The sequence below is a fragment of the Poecilia mexicana genome, unplaced genomic scaffold (assembly GCF_051168715.1).
Source record: "Poecilia mexicana isolate PSO_F unplaced genomic scaffold, ASM5116871v1 scaffold_2, whole genome shotgun sequence".
NCBI classification, from domain to species: Eukaryota; Metazoa; Chordata; class Actinopteri; order Cyprinodontiformes; family Poeciliidae; genus Poecilia; species Poecilia mexicana.
The window spans coordinates 26,000,406-26,012,783 of record NW_028263371.1 but is presented as its reverse complement, the minus strand read 5'-3'; the positions used below and the strand labels follow the sequence as shown (position 1 = coordinate 26,012,783).

The window sequence follows — 12,378 nt, the reverse complement described above, 5'->3', positions numbered from 1 at the left end:
AAATACAAAATGCTGCATCCTAGATGCACAAATAAGCGTTATCATAGGTCCTTCTTCCCTATTAGACTGTATAACCAGTGCTGATTATACCAAACTCAATATGTCTTTACATCCCTGCTGTTATTTGCATAATTCTTCCTGTGTTGTTGTTTTTATGCACAAATACACGTGCACATAATAACCAAATCTATCGTACATACTATTCTTAGCTTCTGTACACCTGAATGTCCCAACTGAGAGACAATAAAGGTTATTTCTATTGAAAACGCATAGCAGTTAAGTGTTAAAAAAAACAAAAGGAGAAAGGAGAAAATAACTGGTCATGTTTCAGCGTTAACTGTGTTGTATCAAGCAGAGAAAAATGGATTTATCTGTGAGATAACAAGCCAGAGAAGACAAAAATTCAAATTAAAAAGACGAGGCTAAGAGGCATCTACAGGGTGGTGTGACCATTTTACAGACAATCAACTCTGGTGATGAAGATGTTCACTAATTGCGGAGCAGATCAATAATTAATGTATCTTCCAAGCATTTGTTCTGACACTTGTGTCAATTCTTGGATTTGCTTTGATTAAACTTTACAGCAGCCAGACTCGCAGTGGCCCTGAAACGGGTGTAACAAAAATCGATGAACAGAACGCCTCTCCGAGAAAACACAGAAAAATATTAATTTAATAATGCCTTAATACGAAAACAAATTTTCAGCCACAGATGAGATAAATATACTGAGACCGAATGAGTTACTTGCTTTTTCATGTTAATTGGAAGGTGTTGCCACTGTACAACTCTTTCTTTATTTTTTTCTAACTTGGCCCTGCAGGCTTGGCAGCAACATTTATATGCATTTACACCAACTCCATCTGGCCAGAACGCTTCTTTGGGAACGATACGGAAAAGAAGAAGAAGAAGGAGAAGAAAAAAACACAGCGAAGATGGATGGCAGCAGGCGGAAAGTGGAGGAGAGACACATCAAAGTGGAGAAGTTTCTCTGGAAGCTGTAGGGAGATGAGGAAAAAGGTAAAGCCTTCATCAAACACAAGAGCTTCCTTTGCTTCAAACGGTCCCAGCACAGAGGCGGGATGAAACGAGATACCATATACTAAACTGGAGTCCAACTGCGCTGCTGGGAGAGCGTGGATGTGTGAGCATATTTGCATTTTTTAATGCAGCCAGGAGCCAGGACAGTAATTCTGTATACTGATTTGACTTCTGCCCCTTTCTGATGAATTATACTTCCTGTTATGATTCATACCAGTGAGAAGAGAAAATGCTCTCTAATTTGGTAACTTCCAATTATATTCTATGGAGCTGCAGAGTTTCTGCTACTATTTGATTGGGTTTGAGCTTATTTATTACATTGTTTTAATGCTTATAAAAATCAATCATGTCTTAATTTATCAAAACTGATCTGATCATAATTTGACTCAACTTTTAACATTTCTGTTCCCTGAGAAATCCTTAAATCTCCTTGGCAACCATTCAGCTGTACAAAACACAAGCAATGCCTTTGAGACATTTCTCAGCTCCTTCAGACTAGCCAACAGCAATTAGCAAACACCTGGGAGAACTGTTGACCTTGTTGCAGGAGCCACTTCTCGGTAAAACAATTATTAAAAACGTTGTTAAAGCTTTAATAGAGGAGCGACATTGTGATGAGGACTTTTTAAAGAGACAGTGACCCAATTACAAAACGCTGAAGTAGGAAGTAAAATTTCTTTTAAGTAATATTTGATATTTATAGTATCTTTATAACAACTGAAGTTATAGTCATAAAACTGACCCTTTGAAAACTAGTTACAGACACTTTTACACAAGTTTGTTTAACAATAAGAGCCACTAAAAAACAGCTATGTGTAGGCAACATGAGCACCACAGTAAATGCATATATGTTTCCCAAAAAGATCTAGTAATATACCCAATATTTTCTTCTATAGTTTTGACACCTAAAGTGAATTTAAAGGCTTGAAAACCAAACAAAGCAGCTAGGCCTGTCACAATAACAAATTTATTGCGATAAATGATAATATTGTTGTTTTGAGACCATTTTCAAGTAATACAATAACAATAATATCATAATAATGCAAGAACACATTCTCAAAGGTCAATAAACTTTAAATGCTAATCAACATTTAAAACTGGAACTGGAAGACATTTAAAAAATCCAAAATAAATAAGGAAAACAACAGAAACAACAAATAAAATCTCTTTAAACCAAATTATCTTTCAAAGAAGGGATAGTTGAGACCAAAGCATCAGACTGGCAACTTTTGTCATCTAGGTTTTGGTAAAAAAAAAAAAAAAAAAAGAAATCAAGCAATGAAAACTATTGAGTTTCTTTTAATTTATCATGCGATGAACTGATTTATTGTTTATTATGACAGGCCTGGAAGCAGCACAGCCAAAACCCAGCAGTCAACCGCATCATTTGGAGGCGACGTTCCACTGATGGCCGGTTGACGCTCAGCTGCAGGCACGCCGCTGCAGGGTCATGGCGGCAGTGGGAGGCTGACAGAGCGTCAGGCTACGTCCAGGCGGTTCTGCAGGACCCGGCTCAGCTGTGTGAAATCAAACTAACGAGCTGCTGCTTCGGTGTGGCCCAGCTGAAGCTGCCTGGTTGATTGCTGCTTTCACAGTACGCACGTTCTGCAGCCTTATTTTCGGCGGCACACGGGAGATATTCTCAGTCGGTTTTTTGATGTGAAGGAAACAAAGAGTTTCTAAATCACACTGGACATGTGCAGACCAATTATCCTTAATATTAAAACACCTGAGAGGTGAACTGACTGCATATTAACAATCTAATTAAGCGCGTTGGAAAACCACGGATTCATGTTTCTACCCAGGTACACAGAACCAATTTAATACTCTGGAAAGATTGTAATATTATACCAGCAAAGCTCCTTTCATTATTAGAAGCAGCTGGAAATCTATGGAGGTCTAATAATGCCACAATTCAATAAACAAATAGATAGTTAAATGGTCAACTAAGTGTTTTATAGTTAATTAATAAAAAAAAAATCAATTTTTATATAATAAAAACAATTCTGTTTCTAAAAATCTTACATAATCATCTCATTATTTAATTATTTCATGGTCTATACATCCATAAAAAATGGGCGGGGCTTATAGGGGAAAAAATTTCAATATGACTAAATTTGACTATTTATATAAGAAAACCAATCAGATGTTACAGATATTTAATGAGCCACTGCAACAGCTTAAGCAAACTTGGAAAGCTGCAACACAGGAATTATGAAAAGATTAAAAAAGCTAAGAAATATATATATATATATATAAAAAAAAAAAAAAAAATTCCCCTCTCACCCTCCGCGGGTGGTCTCTTTCATCCTCTGAGCTCGGGTCCTCTACCAGAGGCCTGGGAGCTTGAGGGTTCTGCGCAGTATCTTGGCTGTGCCTAGAACTGCACATTTCTGGACTGAGATGTCTGATGTTGTTCCTGGGATCTGTTTGAGCCACTGCTCCAGTTTGGGGGTGACTGCCCCGAGGGCCCCGATGACCACAGGCACCACTGTGGTCTTCACCTTCCAGGCCTTCTCCAGTTCCTCTCTGAGGCCCTGGTATTTCTCCAGTTTCTCATGCTCCTTTTTCCTGATGTTGTGGTCACTTGGTATTGCTACATCCACCACAACGGCTTTCCTCTGTTCTTTATCCACCACCACAATGTCCGGTTGGTTCGACATTACCATCTTGTCTGTCTGGATCTGGAAGTCCCACAGGATCTTAGCTCGGTCATTCTCCACCACCTTTGGGGGTGTCCCCCATTTTGACCTCGGGGCTTCCAGTCCATATTCTGCACAGATGTTCCTGTACACTATGCCCGCCACTTGGTTATGTCGTTCCATGTACGCTTTCCCTGCCAGCATCTTGCACCCTGCTGTTATGTGCTGGACTGTCCGTGCTGTCCTTGAGTCCAGCTTTCTCCAGCCATTGGTAGGATTTCCTGATATCAGCCACTTCAGTTATTTGTCGGTGGTACATCCCATGTAGGGGCTTGTCTTCCCATGATGGTTCCTCCAGCACCTCGTCCTCTGTTCCCCATTGCCTGAGACATTCGCTGAGCACATCGTCCGTTGAGGCTTTGTCCTTGATGTATTTATGGATCTTAGATGTTTCATCCTGGACAGTGGCTCTCACACTCACTAGTCCTCTGCCTCCTTCCTTACGGCTCGTGTACAGTCTCAGGGTGCTGGATTTGGGGTGGAACCCTCCATGCATGGTTAGTAGCTTCCGAGTCTTAACATCCGTGGCCTTCATCTCTTCCATTGGCCAGCTAATTATTCCGGCAGGGTATCTGATTACTGGTAAGGCATAGCTGTTTATTGCACGGATCTTGTTCTGCCTTATTCGTTGGAGGTATTTGGCTGTGGCTCCTTTCCTTGTGACCTCATCGAGGTTGCCATTTGCTTGTGGTATTCCCAGGTACTTGTAACTGTGCTCTATGTCTGCTATCGTTCCCTCTGGGAGTGAGACCCCTTCTGTGCGGACGACCTTCCCTCTCTTTGTAACCATCCGGCCACACTTCTCTAGTCCGAATGACATCCCAATGTCAGTGCTGTAGATCCTGGTGGTGTGGATCAGTGAGTCGATGTCTCGCTCGCTCTTGGCGTACAGCTTGATGTCATCCATGTAGAGGAGGTGACTGATTGTGGCCCCATTCTTAAGTCGGTATCCGTAGCCAGTCTTGTTGATGATTTGGCTGAGGGGGTTCAGGCCTATGCAGAACAGCAGTGGGGACAGAGCATCTCCTTGGTATATGCCACATTTGATGGACACTTGTGCAAGCGGTTTGCAGTTGGCTTCAAGGGTGGTTTTCCACAGCCCCATCGAGTTTGCAATGAAGGCTCTTAGAGTCCTATTGATGTTGTACATCTCTAAGCATTCAATGATCCAGGTGCCTTGATCATATATATATATATATATATATATATATATATATATATATATATATATATATATATATATATATATATATATATATACATATATATATATATACATATATATATATATATATATATATATATAAGCTTTTAATATAAAATAATTAAATTATTTCCAATCTTTTGCTAAGTGTAAAATATATCACTAACGATTTAAGTGTCTCAAGGAGAGAAGAGAATCACCTTAAACTGTCAACAATGCAAAGACAATAAATCCAACAATGAGCTTTACAAACACACTGTACATTGAAAAGTGTGAAATCCAGCTGATATGATTGTTGAAATACTGTGTTGAAAAAAAAAGAGCAAGTTTCCTTGTTATATAAAGAACAATCCATCATGTGAAAATGTGTTTAGTTGCTTTGAAAAACAGTTTGAAATTTGAGTTTCAGCTTGAGATTTCAATGTACATTGGGAGGCTAGTGTTTCCAGCTGGGGGTGTGGAGTCAAAGAGGTGTGGGCTTTTTATTAGGGAAGAAGAAAGTAATAAGTTATGGAATCAGAAGTGTGGGATCAGGCAAGTATGAATCATTCCAGACACCAAAAAATTAGATAACTTGGTCTCAAAGGAACCGCTGTAAGTCTGAATAATCTTGTTAGGATTATTCTTAAATGTCTTCAGGACATTCAGCAGCTACTATCACAAAGTGAACAATTGTTTGGTTTTTCAAGATGTACTGTCCTGGAGAGAAGATTAGCTTAAACAGCAACTTTTGCTGATGCAGTTAAACAAGAGTGAACATATTTGAATTTATTTAGATTTTTTTTGTATTTGTATGTGTCTCATAGACCACACTCTGCAGCCATCAATGTAGTTCTGGAATAACACCAGCTGAATATCTTCCTCTTCTCTTGTTGGCAGAAATATAGTTCATTCAAAAATATTTAATTTCTGGTGCAGACATGGCTTTTGAGTATAACGATTCAATAAGGTTGAGGTCGAGGCCATGTTGCGTTATTATTAACAAAAATACTTTTGACGTTTGTTTGAGATGGTTGTTCTGCTGGTTCACCCAGCTCTATTCAGTTTCCAACATTTGACTCTATCTGTCTAGACAGATTCTAGAAACAAAATAAACAGGTTAGGATGTTAAAAAATCCAGGAATGACTGAGGCTGAGCTGGAAGTTGTTTGAATACCAGTATACCTCACTATAGCGACGCTACTTTTACACCAACATGTACTAAGAGGATCCAGACCAAAAAAATATGCTCCAACATTTTCATCAACCCTGACTTGACAAAACTACAGCTGTTTGGCCACAATAACAAGTATTATGGGAGTCAAGGTGAGGCTTACAAACTAAACCACACTAGCAACTGTAAAGCAGGGTGGAGGCAACATCATGCTTTGGGACTAGTAAGCTAGCAAGTAAAGTTACATTGAAATTCTTCCGTTTCACCTTCAAACATGGTATCTGCCTGTTTCAGCAAGTCAAATTTAAGAATTTTAAGACCCTTTTAATGCCATCTTGAATGAAATTTAAGACTGAAGCAGGGTTTCCCCCAGTGTTTTATAAGCCTGGCGGGCCACCAGGCTTATCATTGCTTATGTATTTAAGTTTTTTAAAAATGTTTGCATTTTTAAGACTTTATATTTGGTGTTCAGGTATTAATCTTCCAATCTTCCAATAACTTGACATAATTATCAAGTGATATTTTCAAATGTCCTGTCAACTCAAAAACACGACGAGCCGCTGGATGAATGACATCATCCAACCACCACGCTTAGCAAGTTTTCTGGTAGAAACCTTGCCAAAGAAGCTATAAATACAGGAATGGCTGGGGGAACTTATTGCATTACAATCAAGCACAGGAAAATATCTGAACCCGGCTTTGTGCCTATTACAGTAGCAAAAAGATAGCTAGCTAGCAAGCTAGCTAGGGTATATTAGCAGCTAACTGTCCATAGCCTCAATCACCTCGAGTCACAGATGTTTGTGTGAAACTCAAACATTTGCCTGACAGAAAAGTCCAGCGGGAAAAAAATACATTAAATAATCCTGCCACCTGAAATTAACGTATTTAAGGTCAATTTACATTTTAGAAGACATTTAAAACAATTTAAGGCCTTAATTTTTGACACAGGAGTTTAAAACCTTTCAAGACTTTTTTAAAGATGTCAAATCAACATCTAGACCAGATACATCAAACTCTCGTCTTTGAGGGTTGGTGTCCAAATGGTTGAACGAACTCTTGAGCGTCTAATCAAGATCTACAGTCCTGCAAATGACCTAATTATACAAATATACAACTCTCCATAAGTATGTGGTATTCTTCCCATTATGAGTGTGTGTAAACTTTCCATGAAGACGTGTTGTGGTAACTCTGAAAGCTGCAGCGCCTTAAAGAAGGCAGGATGCAAACTGGATTAAAACCCTCTCACCTCTCAACATCTTTATAAATCACCACAAGTGGCTCCTGATGAAAACATCCAGAGTGTTGGGAACCCGGGCAAAGTGCATAACGCGTGAAGTATTTGAAAACTGAGCGTCTCGGAGCTGGGAAGGTGAGTAGCGACTGTCCCGCTGAGCCCGAGCTGGAGCTTGATTGGTTCTGATTAGTGAATAAATCAAACAGGTATCAAATCAAGCTGAGCCAATTGCCTCCTACTCGCACCTTGATTAGGTTCATGCACCCAAACGTGCTCCCCAGTCGAGAAACCCTCTCCCTCACATACGCACACACACACACAAACAGGAGTCCACTGTGTAATTGGCAAACTCTCCCTGCCTTTACCCAAGCCAGCTGTAATTAGTGTGCCAGCAACAATGCTTGTTTGTCAAAAAAAAACAAAAAGAACGCACATCTACACGCACGCAACACTCATCCCGTCCTCCATTATGCCTCAGCTAACACTCTTTGATACACCCACACACACATGGACACACACAGATACTATTCAGGCTTTCCGCAGCGCCTGGGGCAGTTAGTATTTACAAATCGGCTCGTTTCTCTGTGAAATCTAACACCGCGCTTCTTGGTTTTCTGACACTATGTTGGGAACTGATTCATCTCGCCATTTACACAGAGTTAAAATGTCTACCAACAAGAATGTGGCTTGTTAAATCATTCCTTACTGATTTGTTCGTGGGGCAGACGGGGTTCTCGTTCCCTTGATACGGTTCATGGATTTATCGGAGCTCGAGCAGCCGGCCCTTAGTTAGCGAACGGACCCCATTTAAAATGATGGAAGGAGGACACCAATGAACATTTTTGACCATTTTTGAGAGAAATGGATCTTACAGGAAGTGCTAAAGATTCATTTAGATTGATCTGGTTGCTAGGAGATGTAGCTCGTTTGTGAAAAGAGGGAAAGGCTTACATGAGTACCACATTTTGTCACTTTACTTCAATATTACTTGGATTTTACGTGATAGAGCAACACATACTACATAACTTCTGCAGAGTGTGGTGGCCAGTGTTTAGCAACTTTCAACACTAAACACTAAAGTGGCCCTAAAGACTAAACACCTTCTGCTTTGTGCGGCAGAGAGCTGGAAGGAAGATGAGGGGAAAAAAACACCGAAAAATAATTTAAAAAATTTATCTAAAATATTTTCAAACATTTTTAATCATGAAATGTAATCTGTTTTTCAATAAGTATTATAAAATAAAAGTTAAAATGAGTTTTTGAAATGCTATGTATATAAGGCTGCTTTGCTAGCTCAAGATAGCATAGGCAGCATAGGTAGCATGTGCGAAATGAACAAGTTTCTGACAAAAAAAAAACACTGAAGGACCGTCAAGCAGCCTTTCTGTGGCATGACACTGCTGTAAAACAAACCCTAAGAACTCATAGCCAATTAAAATAAGCAGGTAGGAGGCAGCAGTTATGCTAAACAACTGCTTAGCATAAATGTTTAGCATTTATATGAATATGCTAAAATTTATATGCATAAATAGTGAAAAAGTGAGGAAAAACATTCTAAAAGTTGATGTTTCTTTAAATATATTGTAGGAAAATTTGTGGTTTGCAAAAGGTAGTTACTCTTTGTGGATGGGGGGATCTAGTGTAAAATAAGTCTGGTGGGCTGCCAGGCTTATTATATCCTTTTGTAGCTCTGACTGTATGTTGCTGCAGTCTCAAATGTTTTGAAATCTCCAATAAATTTACCTCCTGGATTGGGCTTTGTGTAGCTCTGACTAGCTACACAACAACTCTGAACTGTTTTCCCTACGGCATGATTCTGCCACTACCGTGCTTTACTCTAGGGATGGCATGCAGAATTTTGAGGACTTCACAGAAAAGCTGGATTTATACTAAATAAATTCATATTCACTAATAAACTGACTTCTGAATGCAACAGTTAAATTAGATTTTACTTTGGTGTAGCATTTTAAGAGTTTAAGAGAATTTTTTCACCAAAGTACATTGAATTTAGTGGTTTTAAATGTATAAAATGTAGCAATGCTAAGTATTTGTGTTAGGATCTGACCTGTTGGTGCTGGAGTGGGGACGCTGGTTGGCGGCCAGCTGCTGCAGGCCCAGGGTCGGGCTGTGGAAGAGAAAGCCACTGCGCCGCAGCAACTTCTGCTTCATGGCTGCCAGGCTGCTCCACTCCTGAACGAATCTCAGCACCTGCAGGGGAGGGGAGAGAGTCGCGACAACTCACTTTACGCTCAGTTTCAATTTGAAGCTGCTGGAGCCTTCATCTTCATCGCAAATTGATGCCTCGGACGTCGGGAGCTTTTTCTAAAAGCAAAACATTTTCTCATTTTTGAAGCTGCTCCTCGAGCTCAAAACAAACAATTCAAACTGAGACCGTTTTCCAGACAGCCGAACAAAACTCATCAAAGCAAAGGAGAGATGTGTATACTTTTAGCCAAGCAGAGCATTCAAAGAAAATCCAGTGAAAATGAAGCAAATAGGACTCTGGTCACCAAACGTTAATGGGCAATTCACCAACATATATTACACTTGAGAAGTGTTTATCGTCATGAATGATGCACACTGTCAAAATATGACATTTTTGAGCTATTTGGGTAAAAATGTTCATAAAAAAATTGACTAATTTAAAAGCAGGCCGGTTTGAAAATAAAATGGCACTAAAGACACTTCTTCTGCATCTTTTAACAAGATAACTCCACTTTGAATCACTACATTTCAATTCAGAAAAATTAATCTCCTTACTGATACTTATGAGCAGTTTTAAATGATTAATAGATCCAGCAGGAAAGAACTGTTCTGTTTTTTCAGCCAAATTTCCCCAGTTCTGCTCAAGTCCTGCCTAGAGAGTATAACTGAAATATTAGACATTCAAATGGAGTTTTTAATAGGAATTTATTTCATGCTTGTATTTTTGTCTTTAATTACAGTGGCTGCAGCAGAACTCACGCTGCACTGCTTCCCTGTCCAAGGCGCATCACCGCCCACATTAAACTGTTTGCCTGGTATTGATTGGGAGGGACAATCGGAGGGTAACGGGGCATAAATGATGGGTCAGAGGATGGATGCAACTCACGCCTGGGTTTTACAAAGCAACATAAACAACGCGACAGGTGGGACGTCTGTCAGCAGCTCTGATAGCGCTGCGGCAGATTCCAGGATTTAATACGCGCGGGGTCGTTTGAGGCGATGATCCGTCTCCTTTAACGACTCTCATAAAACCGTACTTTCTCTTTTTGCTGTTCTCCCTGGCTATAAGGAAGACGCCTCCTCCACCCCTCTGTTCCTAAACACCAGAATCACCGTCCTGCTCAGGGCTCCTGCACATTTTTTGTCAGAATTTGGAGTTTTTCTTTCCCCCAAAATCAAATCTCCAGAGGTGTTAGAGGCTGTTTTAGGTCTTATTTACTGAAAATGTTTCTCATGTGATCGGGATTTAAATATGGAGGTAAGCAAAGAACACAGACTGGGGAGGGAAGAAAAACAGATGGATGGATGAAAAATGATGAACTGATGGACTGATGGACGGATGGATGGATGGATGGATGGATGGATGGATGGATGGATGGATGGATGGATGGATGGATGGATGGATGGATGGATGGATGGATGGATGGATGGACGGACGGATGGATGGAAGGATGGATGGATGGAAGGAAAACACGGACGGATGGACGGATAATAAAATACAAACAGATGTTTGATGGAAGAATAGATGAAGGTCTGATGGATAAATGGCAGAATGGATGAACTGATGGACTGACGGACGGATTCTGTTTTCCTTTTCCAACCTTTCCAGATCTGGTACCTGCCTAAATCAGACTTCAGGTAATCCTGTCCGTTTAAGAATCGGACGCCCTTCAGGCCCTGGAGAGAGAGAGAGAGCCCACAGTCCATCCATCTGTCAGGCTTTCAACTCTCTGATCGGAGGTATTATTAGTTTCACTCGGCGCTCACATGCATATATCGGGCAGGTTTAATAAGCCCCCTCTCTGCCTTGCGTCTCTTCTTTATTTAGTCAGTGGAATTAAGAAGAGATCTCTGAAGGATGCCATATGAACTAAATTATCTCTGAAATGTTGGGAATTTCTAAAGCAGCCTGTGATAAAACCAACTTTCAACTCCAATCTAGAGTCGTCGCAGAATCTGATTTCGTCAAAGTTCAATTGAAGAACAACGACAAGTTTTACTCTAAAGATTAGCTCTAGTTTAACTTGCTTTTAAATTATTTTCCACTGCAATGACAAATTAAGGAGGTCCATCTCTCTGGTGTGAGCACTGCAGCCCACACACACGGCCATGATCTTCAAAGAAAAGAGACAACACACACACACACACACTCAATCTCTGTGCCTGGCGGGAAGGGCAGACCTGTATTCGATTTTCCCGGCGCTGGCTGAAGGCCTCGGGCAGGTCGTCCCAGTTGGTTAGCTTGATGTCCAGAGGGATGAAGCTCAAGTTCAACGGCGCTCCGTCCTAAATGACGAGGAGACAGAGACGTTGGCGGGAGCGTGAAGAATGGTTGGCCACCAGAGAGTGGGTACTAATATTAGTCCTAAACATCGTAAAACCATATAATATCCAGGGATGCACTGCTGTGCCCCGTCTCAGGTGCCTCACAATCATTCACAGGTTTTGGTTTGCTTATCCGCTCTCAAGGACGAAACCAAAAGACCTTATGAAAACACTGATTGAAATAATTAAGAGTGCTACTTCCCATCTTGAAACAACTCCTAATCCAACATTGGTAGAAACCCCCGTCTACAAATCAACAACAAAGCACGACCAGGGTTTCCCCCAGAAAACTTGATAAGCCCGGTGGTTGGGCGCTAGGGCAGTGATTCATCCAGCGGCCCGTCGTGTTTTTCAGTTAAAAAAAGTTTAAAGTTGACAGGAAATTTGAAAATATCACTTGATAATCGTGTTATTGAAAAACTGGACAATTAATACCTGAACACCAACAATAAAGTCTTAAAAAATGCAAACATTTTAAAAAGACTTAAGTAAATAAGCAATGCTTAGCCTGGTG

General features: G+C 40.4%; 1 protein-coding gene across 1 annotated transcript in view; it reads right to left on the bottom strand.

Annotated features, from left to right (window-relative positions):
* zranb3 (zinc finger, RAN-binding domain containing 3) overlaps positions 1 to 12,378 on the bottom strand; it is a 77,649-nt gene that overhangs the window by 11,227 nt on the left and 54,044 nt on the right. Inside the window, exons 16-17 of the mRNA XM_088013461.1 lie at positions 11,721 to 11,825; positions 9,400 to 9,542 (exon numbers count right to left, since the gene is read on the bottom strand). Of these exons, the coding sequence (XP_087869587.1) occupies positions 9,400 to 9,542; positions 11,721 to 11,825 (248 nt within the window). The remainder of the gene's footprint in view (positions 1 to 9,399; positions 9,543 to 11,720; positions 11,826 to 12,378) is intronic.